This window comes from Balaenoptera musculus, chromosome 1, assembly GCF_009873245.2.
Source record: "Balaenoptera musculus isolate JJ_BM4_2016_0621 chromosome 1, mBalMus1.pri.v3, whole genome shotgun sequence".
NCBI lineage: Eukaryota > Metazoa > Chordata > Mammalia > Artiodactyla > Balaenopteridae > Balaenoptera > Balaenoptera musculus.
In genome coordinates this window covers 112,523,410-112,543,897 of record NC_045785.1, presented here as the reverse complement: position 1 = coordinate 112,543,897, position 20,488 = coordinate 112,523,410, and the positions used below count along the sequence as shown (strand labels likewise).

Below are 20,488 nucleotides of genomic sequence, written 5' to 3'. Positions count from 1 at the left end.
CCAGCCAGTGACAAAGATCATGAATGGATCACATATGCACACACACACACACACACACACACACACACATACACACACACGCACACACATACTTTGGGGAAGGCACCTGCACATCTTTACCTGATATTTCACTTCTGTTCAGTGCCCCTCTAGGACTCTGCCTGCAAGCATGGTTTTCTGTTATTTTCAAATGTTCCAAACAATATAATACATTTAGAACTTCAAAGCCTCTGGAAAATCTACCGTAATCATTACAATTCTGGCTTGTCTTTGGAAGCTACAAGGCGGCTGGGAGAGCAATTTATATGGCTGGCTCAGAAGCTGGGAACGTACTCCATCACAGTCTGCACAGCCTCGGGGGAGGAAGGGCTAGAGCAGCTCTGAGAAGCCTCACTGAAGACATTGGAGGCTGGAAAGGCCTGACCAGCCAGGCAGGTGGGGTGTTGGTGCACAGGCAGGGCACAGAACCCGGAAGTAGATGATCTGGAGTAAATCCTGGCTTCTTCAATCCTGACTTGGCCATCTGTTGGCCATGTCCTTGGACAAGTTAGGTAACTTCTTGGAGCCTCAGTTTCCTCCTCTGTAAAGTGGGTTGGCGATGTCCACCTTGCATGGTAGGCCCCTACAGTAGTGCTTTATAACAGATTGTTGTCATCAGCAAGTCACTGTGTCTGTGAAGGGCTGGCTCATGGCTTGGAGCAGAACAGGACCACGTGGATAGGGGCATCTTGCAGGAATGTGGTTCACCCTCCTTCCCTGCTAGGAATCCCCTCTACAGCACCCCTGATGGCTGTAGCCAGCCTCTACTAATATGACAGGAACTCACCATCTCACACGGGAGCCTAGTTCATTTTGAAGGCAGGGGGGAAGCGTGATATATAAAAAAATCTGATGTATAGCTAAAGTCTGGGCTAGCTGTATGACCTTGGAAAAGTCACTTTGTCTCTATGACCCTCAGTTTTGTTTTGTTCTGTTTTTTAATCAGTAAAATGGAGACATTATGACCTCATCTGTAGGGTGAGAATGCGAAGTAATCTGTATAGAAGGCATAGTCTGGGACCTGGTATGTAGTCAATACTTAATAAATGTTAGGTAAAAATAAAAGTACTATTATTAAGTAGTTTCAAGAAGCACTTATTAAGCACCTATTGTACTCAGATCATCAGAGGTAATACAGTTGAGTACCCTGACACTTTATAGAATGACACTATATATTTGCAGTCTTTTTTTACATTAAAAAAGTAAAAAATTAAAAACTAATTGGAAATATACCATATTTACAGTTTTGGGGGCTGGGTTTTTGACTTGATGTTATATCATGAACCTTTCCTGATATCTTCAAATATTCTCTGCAGAGGTGGCTTTAAGTGGCAACATAGTGTTCCATCACTGGCTATTCTCCAATTTACTTACCCACTCTAATATTTTGGGGCATTTAGGAATAAATGGCTTTAAAAAAACAACTCTCATCTGTTGGGATATAATTCTTAAGCATTCCTGTGTATTAAGGATATTACTCTACTGAAAAATTCTGAGTTGCAGGGGAGAAGTGTTGACCAGTTGACCACGGGACTCCCTTCCAGCCCTATGAGTCCCTTTGGCCCTTGGATAGCAGTGAGTGGGGGCTGAGCAGGGGTGTGTACATACACACATGTGGTGTACGTCAGCTAATTAGCCAGCCCTGAGTTGCTGCCATCACCCAAAGAACCATATCAATTTCAAGCTTCACTGGAGTCCAGACAGCAAAGAAAAGATGATAATTCAACATTTTAACAAATGGAAAACATTACTAATCCAGCCAGACTTCTTTGACGTATTTTCCTGCTATTAAAAATGGTTGATGGTTTATTTTTTGTTGACATGTGATAGAGAATGCAAGAAAATCTGTGAAGTAGTGAGCATTCCCACTGATCCAGTGCACACTCGTCTCCCCATGGGGCTGGGGCTGGCCGATGAGGTTTCACTGGCCAAAACCAAGAGGCAGGTGGAGATGCCTCTTATGTAAAGGCTTTGAGTTTTAGAACAAAAGGAAGAGGCTCAAAGGAGAGGAGACAGCATCTGGCCCCTTTCCCTTCACCTCTTCCTCTAAAAATGATGGAAATAGACTTGGATTCTGATTTCAGTTACTTTCTGCCAAAAGAAATAAATTAGAGTTTGAAATGTGCAGCTGATCCCAAACCCTTTCCTGGGGAGGCATGATGCTCCCCAGATGTCAGACCCCTTTGAGAAGAAAGTTATGGTCATTTCTGGCTCGAAAACATCATGATCTGTCCCCAGTTGATTCCTATAGGGAGGTAGTCTTGTCCTAAGAGTCTGAGTGTCCCTGAATTCACCACCTGCTCTCTTCAGCCCCAGTAAGTCTTGTGGTTTGGATGGTGTTTCAGGCATCCAATAATGCTTTCGAAGAGTAGAACCTTCCTGAAGACTGGAACTGTGTTCCGTTTTCCTTTGGGCCCTTAACTGGAGCAGCAGAATACCCCCCAAGGCACCTCTGTGCATGTGCCCTGAGTAAATGATTGCAGGCTGCTCTTCATTAAGTGTAGAACATGCAAGAGGCTAAATGAAAAGTGGATTATGCTTAGACCATCGTCTCTGGGCAGAGCAGAATGGAGAATTTTCCCCACAGCTGGATGATCCTGCACAGCGTAGAAAGCTGGGGTTTGTGTATAAGACAGATTGGAAACTTCTGGTGGGCAGGGGCCCTCTATAAATATCCTGCAGTATCTAGCACACTGTTGGACATCTAGCAGGTGCTCAACAAATGAGAAGTTGTTGAAATCGTCATGAAAGAAAGAAAGAATGAATGAGCTCCTTCATTAGTTCTCCCTTGGGTCCCCAGCACTAGCTTGTGCCTGGCACAGAGTGGGCCCCAAAACTATATCAAATAAATGAATGGTAGATTGGCAGACACCAGGGAGAACTGCTTTCTTTCCATCTCAGCCTGCAGAGGGTGGTTGAGAACATGGACTTGGGCATCTGGGAGTCCTGGGTTTAAGTCCAAGCCCTCCACTGACTCTAGTGGCTGCCATATTGGACACACCCCCTAACGCTGGAGATCTCAGCCACCTCTCCCTCTGTCTCTGAAAGCTTGCTTTCTTGGACAGTGATGTCTCCCTCCCTAGCTCTATTGTAGGTTTCAAGTGGTAATTAATCATATCCCACCTTCGAAATACCTTCCATTATTGTCTTAAGTAGTCATTTGGGTCTGTGTAAATGGGCACTTCTCACATTTTTACTCTGTTTCCCATTGAGAGTGGGCCTGAGGGCTTGCGGGCAGTGCTCTGGGCTGGGAGTCAGGCTGAGAGTCAGAGGTCTTGGCTTTGAACTCTGGCATGAGGCACTCACCCCTCTGAGCCTCTACCTGTAATATCTATAAAGCTGGGCTAGAGGCCAAGGGCTGTCTCAAGGATGGATGAGAACAAGATGTGAAACCACCTCGTACACTGTAAGGTGCTTTGCAGGCATCAGGCATGTTATGATTCTGGAGCATGGGGGCTGCTTATCATGTGGCGTGCCTCTCTCAGGATGCGTGAGGCCACAACACAGTGCTTGGAGGTACTGCCTAGCTTTCTGCTACCTTTGCTCAGGGCTGTGTTCCTGCCTTCCTTTGGGACTGGGAGCTGCCTCTACTCCCTGGCTTCCAAATGCCCAGGAGGCACCAGCCCTGTAGAGCAGGTGAGGTCGATGATAGTAGCCAGCCCTCACAGGGCCTGGCCCCGGGCTAGGCACTTTACATAGACAAATGCCTTTATCCTTCACAGCATCCCTGAGAGGTAGGTACTGATGTTATCCCCATCTGATGCCTGAGGCAATTGAGCACAGAGAGATGGAGTGAGCAGCCTGAGGTTACATGGCTAGTAAGCGGCTTCTTCAGGGTTTGGATTCTGTGAGCTGGTCCCAGAGCTCTTGCTGCTAACCACGTGGGTCCCCTAAGCTGCCCTGGGGCTGGAGGACTGCAGTGAAGGCCAAGTGGCCCATCCTGCCTCCCCCAGCCTCAGCTGGAGGGACCCTCAGGGCCCTTCTCCTGCCCAGGACCCCTCTCTGCTCCTGTGCTCGGCCCCCTTCTCTTTCCAGTAGCTCCTCTGCCACCCTCGCTTCCCTCCCCACCCTTGGCCCTAAAACGGGAGATGAGAGCTGCTGCCAGGACATTCTCATTCATTCCTGAAAGAACTCTGCATTGTCAGAGATGGAAGGGACCTCAGAATCCTCTGGTTCAGGTTTGTTAAGAGAAAAGAGAGGCTCAAGCTGGCACAGTATTGATGCCCAAACCATATAACAGCAGCATAGAAAAGAATTATGTTCATATGACTTATGAGCATGGAGGCAAATATTCTAAACAACACATCAGCAAACTGAATCTAGGCATGTATAACAAACAGAATACATCACGCCCAAGCAGGGTTCATCGCAGGAATGCAAATATGATTTAACCCTAGAAAACAGAGGCTCAGAGGGCAGCTGCTGAGACGGAGCCGGCCCAGGGCCCAGCCCAAGGTACTTTCGGGGCTCAGGCTAACTTTGTGCTGTATCCCGCTCCCAGGAGACGCTGGTGACAGTCTTTCCTTTGCCTTCACTGCCCCTCACCCCCACCCCTTAACACAGCCTCAGAGTGAAATAAGATGCTCCATCCCGGATTTCCCTAATCCTCTCTTTCCCTTTCTCCTGCAGGATTCCATGTTTTCGTTGGCCCTGAAATGCCTTATCAGTCTGTCCACCATCATCCTTTTGGGTTTGATCATCGCCTATCACACACGTGAAGTCCAGGTAGGTGCCCTCGCCCACACCCCTTCATGCAGGGGCTATTCCTTTGCTCCAGGCTGAGCCCGTCCCCACTCCCAAACCCACCCTTTCAGTAGCTACTTGGGTGATTTCACCAAAAGGTATCTGAGATTGTGGATCTTCTCTTTTGGTTTGGACCCTCGTGGGAGAGGGAATTGTGAGGCTGCCCTGTGGCTTTAGAACAACAGTGACATTATCTTCAAGTGGGGATCCCAGAGGCAAACACGACTTCATGATTTGAGGGGCAGTCCTGCTTAGCATCTTCATTTTGCACCATTCTACTGTGAGACTTGCTTTGCCCTTTCTATCTCTTGCTGGATCCTTTCTGAACTTGAGCCACTGAATCCCCCAGGTGAAACAGACCTGCCTCCCGTGCCCCTGCATACACACACACACATACACACACACTGCACCAGATGCCACCGGGAATCTGTATTTCTGACTGGTGTAGACTTTACCCCCACTGGACTCTGCCAGGGAGGAGTCATTTTCTAGATAGAATAGAATCTGCTGTAGTTGAGGGGACCTCTGTTTCTTGCTGCCCAGGAGTCACTTGGCACCCAGAGAAATATTGGCTTAACCTCTGGGGTGCACTCCAGTTTGGCCAATGTAGGGAGGATGGTTCGACCTGGGCTGGGAAGGGCAGGCAGGAGTGAGCAGATCTGTAGCATCTTCTCATGACAATGGGTCTCCCTCTCACTGGGCCCTTCGGGCTGACCTGCTCTGCTGGGACCCTGGGTAGTTCTGAAGTATCCAGATGTTTTTTCTCACATGCATACGCATCTAAATATAACTCCCGTCATTTGGCTGGAGGAGCACAGATAGATCCACATCTGGGCAGCAGGCAAGAAATTGACAAAGACCAGAACTCAGAGTCAGAAAAGCTGGGGCCGAGTCTCGCCCATGACCTGTTCTTACAGCGTGTCTTTGGCCAGCCCTGAGACCTTTCTGGACTGGAACATGTGAACTCTTCCTCGTCTGGAACATGGGGGGTTTTATCCTACCGTTTATGCGTTGTCGTGGGGATGAATGGGGAGTGTATGAGAGAGCTCTGTAAAGTGTAAAACACTTCAAATCTCATCGCTTTTGTCACTCAGCGTTTCTGGGCCGAGTGGCTGCACAGGCAGAGACGGGCCAGTGCCTCCTGCTCCTGGAGGGGCTCTGCTTTGCCGCTGGGTGTCAGGGACCTCTGCGGCTGGCCTGGGGGTGGGAGCCCTGGCTCCAGGCCACCTTACCTCCACTCTGTTGATGACCAGAGGACACTAATCTAGAAGGTGGGGACTCTTTAATCTCTGGGGGGGTCACAGGTGCGGGGACTGAGGTTGTGCTCTGAAGGCTGAGAGTCCCAGACGCCACCAAGCAGCTTCCTTCGTGGGGTCTGACCTGGACAATGCAGGTGGGCTTTAACCCAGACCGTGGTCCAGTCAACCCCAGAAAGGAGCCAGGAGTACAGGCAGGAGGAACGGGCAAGGAACAGAGACAGGACCATGAGTCACAGTCGGGGCTCCCGGCTGGGTTCACCCCACCCCAAACCAGCTGTGGGACCCATGTATCTCCTCAACTTCTCTGAGCCCCCGAACCCTCACCTAGAGGGCATCTATACTACTATGTGTCACCTTGACCTGTGCAGAGGGGTTGCACAGGCCAGAGAAAAAGGCAGAGTCATGAACTCATCTGTGATCCAAGCTTGAGGGAGGGGAGAGGAGCTGATCTCAGCCTCACGCCCGCACGACGGTTCCATTCAGCCTGACTGCTGCTGCTTTCCACTCCAGGCATTGGGATTGGAAGAGCCAGGCATCCCTCCCTCTGATTCTCTTGGGGTCCTGCCCCACCTCCCCCCAGGGCTTGCAGCCTTGGCTCTCAGACCTGATCCCACCCAACTGCAGTTGTGACCTCAGTTCTGGCCTGGTGGCAGGGCCGTGATGCTGATAGGCTAGCACCTAGCTGGGCACACTTTGTCCATCCTCAGCTCATAGCCAGTCTCTGCTTCACCCTAATTATGGGCAGCAGAGGATGCTTTTCAGTCACTTGTCTTGGCCTGACTCTCACAGTTTGGAGAAACAAAGTGAAGTCAGTGGCATTAAATCCTGGCTCAGACACTTCAGCCTGAATGACCTTGAGCCAATAACAACTTCTCTGGGCCTCGTCGGTTTCCGCATCTGAAGTATGGAAGTCATATCACCCACGTTGCTGAACTCATAACCTGGGGGGGTAACAGTTGACACTACAGAGTGGGCCTTCATGAAATGGAAACTGGTCTCTTTCCTGTGACCTCTGTCCCACTGCTTCCAGCTGGACCTCGTCCATGTACAAGCTGTGCCCACCAGATAGTTACTGTCACAACTTCCCGGTACTGGCGGGTGGTTGGACTTCCTCCCTGCTCCGGCCCGGCCCTGCCTCCACTCTCAGCTCCCACCGCCCAGCCCCTTATCCTACCTGGCCCACCGTCACGTGGGGAGTCACCAGAACCTGGCATCCTCTGTGCCTCTTACCTGTCCAGTGAAGTTCTTTCTTCTGGAAAGGTCTAGTGGGACCTTCTCCTGCCAGAGGGAAATGGGAACGGTTTGGGCCCAGACAGTCAGCAGGACCCTTGTATGCACTCACCTGACCATACTGTGATTTTCTGTTCTGTATCCTTTTCCCCACCCTCAGGGACAATGATGCTGTTAATCTTTGTATTTCCAGGGACCCACGGTGTCTGACAGAGAGCAGGTGTCTGCAGGGCATATTTTGAATGAAAGAGTGCTGGATTCAAGCTATCTGGTTTCCAAAGCCTTTTAGACCATGACTCAGCTCTGTGGTCTTGGGCCTCAAGTTTCCACATCTGTTCACTGGGGATCCTAAGCACCCACCCCACCCCACCCCACCCCACCCCACCCCGATTCTGTAATTGTCTGATTGAGGTTGGTGCCCGCCGGCTGGGGCACCTGCTTCCTGAGAGAGGTGGGAGGGTTATCCCAAGCGTGATTGCCAGTGCTTATCCAGAGGGGATGCTTGGAAAACCTCTTCAGTAGGGAAAGGCCAGCTGCTGCTCATCTGTTGGGAAGTAGGGCAGGGTGAGGGTATGGCTCCTCTCCTCCGTGGGGTGAAGTCAGGGGCTTGTGTTAAGGATATGCTCGCCACTTCCTCATCAACACCAGTTACTGGTCACTTGGCTAAATTTTAGCAGGAACCAGATGACCGTGTTTCCACCTCCCTCCAGCCCTGCCCCAGTCGCTCACATCCAGGCCCCTGGCCCTGGCCCAGCACACACAGGAGGCTAGGAGTACCTTCTAGAATAGTGTTCGTATTTGTTATTAGTTTGGACAACTTGTGTTTGTGAGAAAGAAGACTCTGAAACATTATTGGGAACCTCTCAACCAAACTCTGGCTTCAAGTCATGCACCTGAGGCTCGGTAGGTCCTCAGAGGTGACAGGAGGGGGGTGCACCCCTCACCGGTGCAGGAGGCCCCTCCAGCCTCTGTGGGCCGGCCTGTCACCGGGACTCACTGTCTCTTGAGGGAGGCTCTCCCTGGCTGGGCAGTGTGAGTTCTAGAAAGTCTGCCCTTCCACTGAGAAGAAACGGGCCTCTCTGAAAATTCCACTCAGCCCGCCTCTCTTCTGGAGCAGGGAAAAGAGGTGCCTGTGTTTCCCATGAGGCAACCCCTGTCGTTTGAGAATGGCTGCCCCGTGTCTCCTTGGTCTCCTCTTCTCTTGGCATCTTGGAGCACGGAGCCTTCAAAGGCCCGGGCATCTGTTCTCCTCAGGCTAGCGTGTCCTGGAAAGAAATGAAAAGCAAAATGCATTGGTTGTTGTGTTATTTATCAAAACTTTGAAAACTGCACTCTCCCTTGGAGAGTCCATTTACTCCTGTGGTTTGGCGATCGCCAGCACCTCCCAGATCGGCAGTGCAAACCTCCTTTCCCCAGGCTGCAGACTCACATTTTAGGGGCCATCGGCACACCCCGGCTCAACATGTAACTCCCTCCCTCCCTTCCTCTCTCCCTTCCTTCCTTCCTTCCTTCCTTGCTTCCTCTTTCTGTCTCTCTTTGTTTTTTCTCTTTTCTCTCTGTTTCTTTTCTTTCTTTCTATTGAAGTATAGTTGATTTACAGCGTTGTGTTAGTTTCAGGTGTACAGCAAAGTGATTTAGTTATATATATATTCTTTTTTAGATTCTTTTCCATTATGGTTTATTACAGGATATTGAATATATTTCCCTGTATAGCTGTAAAGTAGGTCCTTACTGTTTATCCAGTTTATATGTAGTGGTGTGTATCTGTTAATCTCAAACTCCTAATTTATTCCCCCTTTGGTAACCGTAAGTTTGTTTTCTATGTCTGTGAGTCTGTTTCTGTTTTGTAAATATGTTCATTTGTATCATATTTTAGATTCCACATATAAGTGATATATGATATTTGTCTTTCTCTGACTTACTTCACTTAGTATGATAATCTCTAGGGCCATCCATGTTGCTGCAAATGGCATTATTTCATTCTTTTTTATGGCTGACTAGTATTCCATTGTGTGTCTATATAATATCTTCTTTATCCATTCATCTGTTGATGGACACTTAGGTTGCTTCCATGTCTTGGCTATTGTAAATAGTGCCACTATGAACATTGGGGTGCGTGTATCTTTTTGAATTAGAGTATTCATCTTTTCTGGATATATGCCCAGGAGTGGAATTGCTGGATCATATGGCAACTCTATTTTTAGTTTTTTTTTTTTTTTTAATTAATTTATTTTTATTTTATTTTATTTTTGGCTGTATTGGGTCTTCGTTTCTGTGCGAGGGCTTTCTCTAGTTGCGGCAAGTGGGGGCCACTCTTCACTGCGGTGCGCGGGCCTCTCACTATCGTGGCCTCTCTTGTTGCGGAGCACAGGCTCCAGACGCGCAGGCTCAGTAGTTGTGGCTCGTGGGCTCCAGAGTACAGGCTTAGTAGGTGTGGCTCACGGGCCTAGTTGCTCCGTAGCATGTGGGATCTTCCCAGACCAGGGCTCGAACCCGTGTCCCCTGCATTGGCAGGCAGATTCTCCACCACTGCGCCACCAGGGAAGCCCTATTTTTAGTTTTTCAAGGAAGCTCCATTCCGTTTTCTGTAGTGGCTGCACCAATTTACATTCCCACCAACAGTGTGGGAGGGTTCCCTTTTCTCCACACCCTCTCCAGCATGTATTATTTGTAGACTTTTTGATGATGGCCATTCTGACCGGTGAGACACTGAACGCTTTATTGCTCCCCCGATATCCTCCCTCCTCTACCCTTCTTACCCATCTAGTGCATTCATTCATTCAGTGTGTACTTAACGAGGGTCTGCTCTGTGCAGAGCCTGGTACAGGGGCCCAGTACTCTGTGCTGGAAACACTGAAATAACTTTTGCTTCTCCAAGGGGTTGCCAATGTTGAGTGAATCCATGGCTCTAATGTCTTTAGTGCCATCCTGGAAGGCAGGACAGAAGGAGGCTGAGAACACAGATTTTAGAGTAGCCCAGCTTGGGTTCAAATCATGTTCTTTGTCACACTGTAGTATGTATGGTAGCCTTTAGCAAGTTACTGAATGCCTCTTAGTCTATTTCCTTTCTTTCTACAAAATGGGACTAATAATAGTACCCACCACAGGGTTGTTGTGCAGATCAAATTAGATAATACGTGCAAAACACCTCAGCTTCAATGAGGACGTGTTTGCTGGGCTGACAGCATGGAAAGGGTATCCCAGGCAGAAGTCTCAAAAGAAACAGAGGCCCTGAGACGGGAAACTGCATAGTGCATTCAGAACGCCTCCAGGACAAGGTCCTGGGCAGTGGGGGCCGGTCTACTCTGGAGCATGGCAGGACCAGCAGGAACTCATCTGCCTTGCTGAAGAGTTTTGGAACTGTCCTGTGGGCAGCAGGGAGAACCATGGAAGGAGTTCAAACAGGGGAGAGAGATGATAAGATTTGCATTTTAGCTGCAGCATGGCAAATGTTGCAAGGGCCAATTTCAGAGGCAGGAAGACTAATTAGAAGCATGTTTCCATGGTCGAGATGAGGGATGGTGACACCCTGAATCAGGGGCAAGACAAGAGCCAGGACAGGAGAGACTGTGCATAAGAGATGTTGAACAAGTGGAATTGATCAGACTTGGTCAGTTATTAGGTTGGAGGTACTGTCTGTGGGGAAAGGAGGGGTCCAGCAGTTGCTTGGGTAACTCAGTGGCTGGGAGTGCCATTCATTATAGTTGAAACCGCAGAAGGAGGCTGAGGTGGGGAATGATGACCAGGTTAGTTTTGGAAGTTGAGGTTTGGGGGCTGGGCATCCAGCCGCCTCCAGGATAGTGATGCAGAGGATAGGCCTAGATGAGCCGGGGGCAGTGAGATGAGAGGAGGCATGGGACAGGTCCCCAGAGGGACATCATCGAGTGAGAAGTGGGAGGAGGAAGAGGAGCCCGCAAAGGAGAATGGAAAAGTCAGGGAGGTCAGAGGAGACCCCAAAAGGAGGGAGTCACAAAGCTGGGACAGAGAAGGAAGTGTCAGTTATGCCACAGGGGGGTCAAGGAGTTGGGAACCCCACTGGTCTTTTTTTTTTTTTTTTTTAATTATTATTTTATTTATTTATTTATTTACTTATGGCTGTGTTGGGTCTTCGTTTCTGTGTGAGGGCTTTCTCCAGTTGCAGCGAGCAGGGGCCACTCTTCATCGCGGTGCGCGGGCATCTCACTATAGCGGCCTCTCTTGTTGCGGAGCACAGGCTCCAGACGCGCAGGCTCAGTAGTTGTGGCTCACGGGCCTAGTTGCTCCGTGGCATGTGGGATCTTCCCAGACCAGGGCTCGAACCCATGTCCCCTGCATTGGCAGGCAGATTCTCAACCACTGCGCCACCAGGGAAGCCCCCCACTGGTCTTTTGCATCAGGCTGTGGGAAGGTCATTGTGCCCTTCCTCAGCACAGTCACTGGGAGTGACAGTCACAGGGCAGTGGAAGGGGAAGGGAGGACCAAGTAGGAGGTGAGGAACATGGAGACACTGAATCCTGGCTAGTCTTCTAAGAAGTTTGACTGTGAATCGAGGGAAGGCAGAGTGGCAGCTGGAGAGGACACAGTGCTGAGGGAGGGATGTTGGTCTGCTTGTGTAGCCTGGAGAGACTGCATATGTCTCTCAGCTGTCAGGAAGAAGCCAGTTGAGAGGGAGAGGAAATAACCAGGGGCCAGGTTCTTGTCCAGGAGCACACAGGAGGGGAAGGGAACAAGTGCCCCAGGGAGGAAGTGCCCTGGCTCAGAGCCTGGGGGACATGGTGGGGGGATGGGGAGGGGTGGGTGGGAAGTGCAGACACACCCACACCTGGAGGTGTGGAGCCGAGCCTTGGTGTCCTTAATGAAGCTGCAGGGTCAGGAAGCTGCAGGACTGTGCCTGGCACACAGCATGGCTCAATTAATGTTTGTCTAATTCAACTGGAGGGACTGCTGTGAACCGAGGACAGGACATAGGCAGTGGCAGATTTCCCATCATCCAGTGTGTGGATGGGAACTTATAGATCATTAATTTCAGTCTGTGCTTATTGGCCATATTCAAAGTAGAAGGCATCAATCAGGTGAAGATCTGGTGTGGGCCTCCAGAGGCTTCTAGTCTGCTTCAAACCTGACAGAAATATAACTATAGTGACAAGATAGAGGTCTTCAAGCTCATGAACTTGAAATATAGGAGACCAATAAAAGGGGAGACTTTTAAGTTATTAGATGTGTAAAAGTGGATATTTTTATTAAATAGCAATAGAGTTCTCAGCTGGCAGGGAAATTACTTCAAATTGTAGGACATAAATTATATTCAAGAGACAGCTCACATTGCAAAAAGGCTCACATGCCATGGCATGATGGTCCCATAGGTTGGAGCGTCCCCCTGGGCATGTATAACCTGCTGTCACAGGAACAGGGGCATCTGGAATGCAGGAGGTGTCACTGGTCCAGTTGCCTTGGGGGCCCACTGCTAAATGAGTCAGGGGCGTCTTCCCATCAGGGAACAGACTCGATGCTTCAGGCTGAGTCTTGTTCTGTGCTCTCACTCTCCCTTCTCCCTATAGAAGAAAGTGGGCTCAAGTCATACCCTGAACTTATCTGTAAGGTAAGGACTACTGTGTGTCAGGCATTGAGAATCCAGAAATAATTCAGACCCAGTCCCTACCTTTGGAAGCTGCTTGTCCTAGACCTTGATCCACTGTGACCCAAGCTGATAAGCCCCAAGGTATGAGGTGTGTGTGAAATACAGTGTGGCCACAGTGGGCCAGGCAACTCTCATGGAGAGAAGAGACTTTAACCAAGCCATGTATTCACCGGGAGCAGAGCCCTTGTGTGTGTTTGGGATGAAACTGGCCTGGAGCATTTCAGGGGCGTGGGAGAGAAGAGAAAGGAAGGTGTGTCTGTCCTCCAGGGGAGATGGCAGCTGCCTCACCCTGGGGGGGCTGGGGTCTCTGTCCTTGCAGGCCCCCGACAGACATTTCCTAAGGATGTCCCTGGCTGGTTGGCTGATGGATTTGAATCGCCTTCACTGGGCTCACAGATGGGCCAGTGGCCAAGGGACTCCTTTAGAGCTGAGCAGATTGCGGACCCCTGAGATCCCAAGACCTCCAGATGGCCCTCTCAGCCTGCTCTCAGGTCTGAGGACACGAGCTCCTCAACCTAGGTGTGCTGCACAGAGAGGAGGAGGGAACTCTAGGCCCCCAGGGTGGCTCCAGGACCACAGGGCTTGACAGGAAAATTCTGGATGGTGGCCTCCTCTGCTGAGCTCACAGCCATCTCCTACTCCACGCTAATGAACACTCCCTAGACCGATGACAGCACACGAGGGAAATTGGAAATGAGGGGTGTGTCCAGGGGACAGGGCCTGGCTAGGCCACCGTGCATCAGCTGAGGACGCCGCCTGCCCTCCCACTGGCCCACCTGCACCTGTACAGCTGGAGAGAAAGGAGGAAAGAGGGGGCGAGTAGCTGCTCAGTCCAAATGCCATGAGTCTTTGTCAGACTACCCTCCAAAGGCAGAAAGCTGAGAGGATGACGCATTAGCAACCACGTCGGTGACGACGGTGTCACGTCATCTTGTCTAGTGCTTTGTAGTTTTGGGAGTGTTTTCACATGTATTGTCAGACCTCTTGCCTGCCTGACTTCACCTCTTTGACTTTTAGGGTTCAGCACAGATGCTTCCTCCGCTAGGAACCCTTCTGGCTGCCGCCACTCCCCAGGCAAGGCGCCCCTTCTAGGAGTTGGCTGGACATGGGCTCTGACCCTGACACTGTATCTCACCCGCACCCGCTCCGGCCGTATGTCCATGGTGGTGGAGGCTGACTTGGATTCACTGCTCTGTCCCACAGCCAAGAGCACCCAGCACATAGCAGGGATTCAATAAGTGTAACCAGATGAATGAACAACAAGCCTGAGGGGCAGACAGGCCGATTTATTCCCCTCGCTCCATAGAAGAGAAAACTGAGTCTCTGTAAGACTGAGAGACTGGCGTGAAGTCCACAGCTCTGGCTTGTGCATCGTGAGGGGTCAAGGGTCTCAGCGGGCTGCGCCCTGTGAGCTAGGCTGGCCATGCCCTCTGTGACCCTCCCCACCGTCCTCTCATCCCGTCTCGTCCCAGGCCTCAGTCCCAGAGCCTCTTCACTCTCAGATCTGTGGCTGGCCATGGATTGCCATGGTTACCACGTCAGCCCTGGCAGTCTCTGTGTGACATTTTGGTTTTATTTGCTAAATATTTGAACACTTGGCTTTAACCCTTTCTGCCCCAGAGAGGGCTTTCCTGCCATGTTGCCCCTTCCCTAGGGGTGATGGCCTCCCGCTGCTCTCTCCGGGGCCCAGAGCCCACGGGGCTGGCGTGCCTGGGGGAGCAGCAAGGCTGTTTCTCAGCTGCCTGTGTTGACTTTCCGTTTTGTCAGTTGGAAATGTCATCCTGTGTCATGCTTCTTGACAGGGCATGTGCTGTGTCTGTTAACAGGTGTGAAAACTGTTGCCCTGGGCATGTTAAGACTTGCCCCAGCCGGGAGGGCCGGTCCCAGACTTCCGGAGTCAGCTGCCTGCGGCTCCATTCACTTCCAGGCAATTGCCTCTTGCCAAGTCCTCCAGAAGCTTCCTCAGCTCCAGGACTCCAGGATGTCAGGGGAGTCCTCTACCCTGAACCCTGGCAGGGGGACAGAGGGGAAACTGGTTTCAGGAGGAATCAGTGTTTGTAAATGGGGAGGTGGTGTCACCTCACCTCCCACTCCTCCTCACCTGCTGGTGCCAGATGAGGTGGTGCTGGGAGGCTGAATCCACCAAGCTGTGTGTTACCTTGGAAACCACACACCGTCCTCACCTTGGGAAGCGAGGGGGGCCGAGGAAGCTTCTCAAGAAGCTTCTGCTGTAATTCAGGGATACAAGAGATCACCGTCCAACATGGGCAGCTAAGTGAATGACAGGGTTGAGAAAAACAGCCCGAGTGCCTGCCCCATCCAAGGCGCTTCCACCTAGCAAGCCTCTGCACCCTTTACAAGGTGCGAGGGACCTGTGGCCTGGTCTGTTGGTGGTACCAATCACCGTGCAAGCTTGGATGAGCTACTTCTCTCTCAACCTGAGTTTTGTCATCTGTAAAGTAGGCAGATTGGATCAGATGATCTCTGGGGCCTCTGACTGTATCCAGGATTCCATGCCTGAAGGATGCTCAGTGACAAGGAGACAAAAATGTAGGGAGAGTAGCTATGAATGGTTTTTGATAACAAGAACTGATAGAGTTTGCATTCAGGAGGCCCTCGTGCGGGACTGTCCCAGCAGACTGTCCCTTCTCCTAACTGCCTTGCTTCTCTGCCCAGAAAGGGAGCTGGCTGTCCCCTTAATATAGCCTTGAACTTGAAATAGCAAACAATCAAAAGAACAGTTCTTTGGCTCCAACATCCTAAAGTTTAAAGGTGACTCCTCTTAAGCCTCTTACAAATATAATCTGGTCAGACATAGTAAAGCTTTTAGGATAATTAAAGTCAGTGACCATGTTCCCTTCCTCAGCGCTCAGTTCCAGCTTCCTTCCATGAATACAAACTCCCATTTCTTCAGAGTCACTGGGGAGCGAGTGTTCAGCTTAATTCTATTTCCCTGAGAGTGCCGATGTGTACTATCTGTGACTTTTTCAGAGTTAATTCATTCTATTTTGTATTGTTGTTGTTACTATTTTCAAGTGATGATCTCTTCCATTTTCCATCAGATCCCCTGTGCAATCTAGTGAACCCCACTGCCTGGGGGTGTGTGTTTGGAAAGCACCACAGGGTTCCAGGGCTTTCTCCTGATTAAGAAACATCGTGCTCAGTTATAAGCTCCGCAAGGGCCATGCTTTCTCTTAATCGTCTGGGTGACTGTCCCTGCTGTGCCAATAAAGGGGGTTGTACGTAGTGGGAGTGTGATGATTCTAAATCTGGGCTAAAGATAATTGACTCTCTGAGGATTTGGGAAATTGGAAGGCATGGTAGAATTTTTAGTGTTTGGAGACTTCCTTACCATTTTCATTGCATTATAGGACCAAGAAAATTCTGATAATTCTAGTCTCTGTTCAGCAGGAAGCTGAAGTCACATCTTTTTGTTTTTAAGAGAAAAGATGGCAAAATCACCACTGCTCAAATTCTCCCAAACCCAATAATTGGAAAAGAGATGAACTGTGCCGAGTTTATCTTTGAATTAAAGAATTCAATACAATTCAATCCAGCAGAATTCCATTTCCTCTGAACATATCACCAATACAAACCTGGTGGGTGGGTGGGAGGGACCCTGGGCTTGTGGTCAGTAGACCTGGGGCCAAGTTGTGACTTTGCCATTAAAAATTTTTTTAAATTATTGTAAATGTATATCATGTAAAATTTTACCATTTTAACCATTTTTACACATACAGTTCAGTGGTTAAGTTCATCCATGTTGTTGTGCCACCATCACCTCCATCCATCTCCAGAACTGACTTTGTCATTTTTATGTAACCTTCAGTCACCTGATGGCTTGTGGGTGTGGGTGCCCCTCTGAGTATGGTGGACTTTTTTCATACAGCGCCCCCTACCAGCATCCCGCGAACTTGCCTTCACCCTGTCCCGACATCCTCATTATCACAGGCCCAGGTTCTGATTCCAAGTTTAAATCTGCTAAAAGGTTTGTAACTCCACAAATGATAATAATGACAGGCTCTATTTTTGATCTCATATGTGCCGGGAATTGTGCCCTTTATGATCTCAATGGATCCTCATGTCAGTCCTGTGAGGTGAATTCTGTTACTATCCCTGTTTTATAGATAAGACAACTGAGGCCTAAGAAGGTGAGCGATGTGGCCAAGGTCATGTGCCTGGTGAGAGGCAGAGCTGGACTCAAGTGGGCTGTCTCTAAGCCTGTTAGGCTTCACTTGGGGGGAGAGCTCCATCCTTGGTCTGTCTCTCCTGCCCCTAGTTCCTGCAGCACCAGAAGGCAGCTTGGAATCTGGGCTCAGCCATGGGGATTCCCCTCCAAAACAGGGCAAGGGCGCACATGACGAAGCCAAGGGCAGAACAGAAACCCCGCAGTAGCGCCCGGGGCCCTCAGCCCCAGCAGCACCTCCAGGAGGGAACTCCAGCCTCTGTTCTGCCCTGGGGTGGCTCCTCTGCCTGTTAGAAATCGCTTCCTTACCCTGGTTTCCCTCTTGTCTTCCTCTTGGGTCCCAGGCCTACCCCAAGGATGAGGTCCAGCACCCTCAGGGAGCTGGGGGCTTGCCATCCCCGGGTAGCATTCCCAGCCATCAGGACTGGATGATGCTTTGGTTTCCCTGCCTCCCCTCCTGATCCCTGCTTGGCTAGAGCCTTCTCTGAAGCCCTGGCTGTCTGGCTGGCCCCATACTGGGTCTTGTTCCTTTTTGCCCTCTCCCCAACCCCCGGCTTCTGAGAGGCTAGTTCCTGCTTCCCTGCCAGAGTCCCCTGGCCCTCAGGACCAGCCAGCGCCTATCTGGGCTGCGTCTGGTCTTCCCTTTGGACACTGAGCCTTGGGCTGCCAGTGGCCTGGGTGGGTCAGGCTTCAGCAGCCTCCTCAGTTTCCCCACCCCTCTTTCCTCCTCCTCCTGACTGTCCCTGTGGTAAGGGGCCAACAGCTTCATACCCAAGCCCCCCTGGGTTGGACACAGGACGTCCCAGGGTTTTCTCCTGCCCACACAAAACATCCCCAGCTTCCCTGGCACTGTTAGGAGCCCTGTCTCCGTCCTATCCCCACTGCTTTGCTCAGTGCCCTTGCTCTGCACCTGCCCAGGGGTTCGAGCTGCTCAGGACAGAGGACCACCTACCTGCTTTCTCATTCCGTTACTGCAGCCAAAGACAGCCAGTGCCCCTGACTTGCATAGCAGCCTGTTAGTTCACATTGAGTGGAATGTTTATTAAAGCCCTCTGTCTTCTTCACAGAGCTGCCAAGCCACAGGCCTTCACCCCCTGCCCCTGATCTCCCACCCTTGCTTGCCCAGTTGGCTTTTGGGGACGAGAGCTGCACCTGTCGTTTGCCTCTGTTCCTTTTCCCTGAGTTCGTTTGGTTTCAGCCCTTTGTTCTAATCTGTCCGGGTCTTTTAGCATCTCACTCAGCAGCCCATGTTTGGGGCCCTCCCAGCTTCCTGTCCTCCCACATTTGATGAGCCTGACTGTGATAGCTTCATCCAAGCCACTGATACAAATGTGGAACCAGAAATGGAATCTGGGGAAGTAAACTTCCTTTTGGTGGATTAAAGGCAGGAGGAATGGAGAAGAAGAAATTCAAGGCTTTGCAAATCTTTCTCATTCTAAATATTCTGTGGCCTCCCCATCGGCTGTGGTTTTATGCTCCCTCCTAACCCACCCGCCAAATAAGTCCGGCTGTGCAAGCACATCGTATAAGTGTTTACTGAGTGCCGCTCTGGTGCGGGATAGAGCTGTGAGCTGCCGAGTGGACCCTGCCTCTGTGCTGCTCATGGTCTGTGAATGAAAGGGTGAGGTGGGCGCTTGGCCACCTGGCAGGATTGGGTTGTCACAACGCTGCCCCAGCAGGCTGTGTCACAGGAGAGTGTTGCCGGACAGCCACATGCCCCTGGGGCTCCAACGTTCCTGAAGCCACTCTCACTGCAGCAGCTGGACTTGGCTGCGACTGCCGACCTGTGGCTGCACTGCTCACAGCCACAACCAGAGATCAGTGACCAGCCGTGGTGGAGCCATCACCCGGTGCAGAGCAGCCACAGCCTCTGAGCTCAGTACCCCGAGGCAGCTCCGTGGGAGACTGGCTGGGGAGACAGGTACATCCCTGACGCCGGTCTGCTGCGTGAGTGCCCGCTGGCCCTGCCCCTCGTGGCCCTCAGGTCCCCCATTTGTGCAACCAGGGCGGGGAGCTAAGTGCTCTCCAAGACTCCTCCCAGCTCTCTCTGGTGCCTCTTGCTAGAATGTGCTAGAAACCTTATTGATGTGAGAGCAAAGAGAAATGACCACCCGTCGGTGTATGTGTGGAATGGTGGGGGATGAAGGGGGGGTGGGCAGGGCCATATTTGTCTTCCTGCTGCTGTTAGAAATAGCAACCGCTCTCCACCTCCCCTGAGGACTGGACAAAAGGTGATTAATTCATCTGACACGGAGCTATTGAAGGTCCTGTTCTGAGCCTGGCACCATGTGGACTGCAAGGTCCCTGCCCTAAACGGGCTTGGGATCTAATGGGGAGATAAGCACTCGAATACTCACGGGCCTTGGCTGCCAGGTGCTGGGAGCGCAGGTGCGGTGGGTACAGCAAGGACTTCCTCATGGATGGGAACAAGGCCTCTGCCTCCCGGGCATTTGAGATGGGCCTTGAAAGCTGGGCGGAGTTTCGCAGATGCAGGTGGGGTGAGGGGTGCTTTAGGGGAAGGGACCTGCTGGAGCAGATGCGGAGAGCTGGGAAAGCTCAGGGCTTCTGGGGAATGGGAGAGAGGCAGTTGGCCATAAAGGCAGTGGTGAGAAGTGAAAATAAAAAGAAAGGCTGGACCCAGAACCTGGCAAGTAGGATCAGGAGAGATTAGGCATCCTTGTCTACAATGGTAGCAGCCCCTAGCTGTCCATCAGAAATGGCTCAGGGATGGCAATCTGATGGGGCGGACAGGGAGGCCAGAGAATTGATCCCCAGGTTGCATTAGCAAAGCATTTTACCTAAGATTTAGAAACCATCAATAGTCAGCATTAAGATCAAGAGGTGGAGCTGGGGGTGGGAGGACTGGTGGAGATTATGGTGGAAACCCGCCCAATCTGCAAGCTTAAGCACCTACTCTGACTTTAATTTATTTATTTATTTATTTATTTATGGCTGTGTTGGGTCTTCGTTTCTGTGCGAGGGCTTTCTCTAGTTGTGGCAAGCGGGGGCCACTCTTCATCGCAGTGCGCGGGCCTCTCACTATCGCGGCCTCTCTTGTTGCGGAGCACAGGCTCCAGACGCGCAGGCTCAGTAATTGTGGCTCACGGGCCTAGTTGCTCCGCAGCATGTGGGATCTTCCCAGACCAGGGCTCGAACCCGTGTCCCCTGCATTAGCAGGCAGATTCTCAACCACTGCGCCACCGGGGAAGCCCCCTACTCTGACTTTAAAGCATAGCATTGAGCTTGAGAAAACATTGAAAAGCTCCTTCCTTGGGGGATCTTTAGACATAAAGACGACAGCAACCTGGTACACTCTTGTTTGAGAGGGAGAGGAACGGAAAAATACCCCTCCAGAATCTGAGGTTCTGTGATCTTGTTAACGGAACAAGACCCCACTGGGAGCCCGGGCCTCCT

General features: G+C 51.0%; 1 protein-coding gene across 3 annotated transcripts in view; it reads left to right on the top strand.

Annotated features, from left to right (window-relative positions):
- KCNN3 (potassium calcium-activated channel subfamily N member 3) overlaps positions 1-20,488 on the top strand; it is a 180,424-nt gene that overhangs the window by 46,791 nt on the left and 113,145 nt on the right. For all 3 annotated transcript variants that reach the window (XM_036870085.1, XM_036870076.1, XM_036870095.1), the window contains exon 2: positions 4,669-4,764. In XM_036870085.1, coding sequence (XP_036725980.1) covers positions 4,669-4,764 — 96 coding nt within the window. The remainder of the gene's footprint in view (positions 1-4,668; positions 4,765-20,488) is intronic.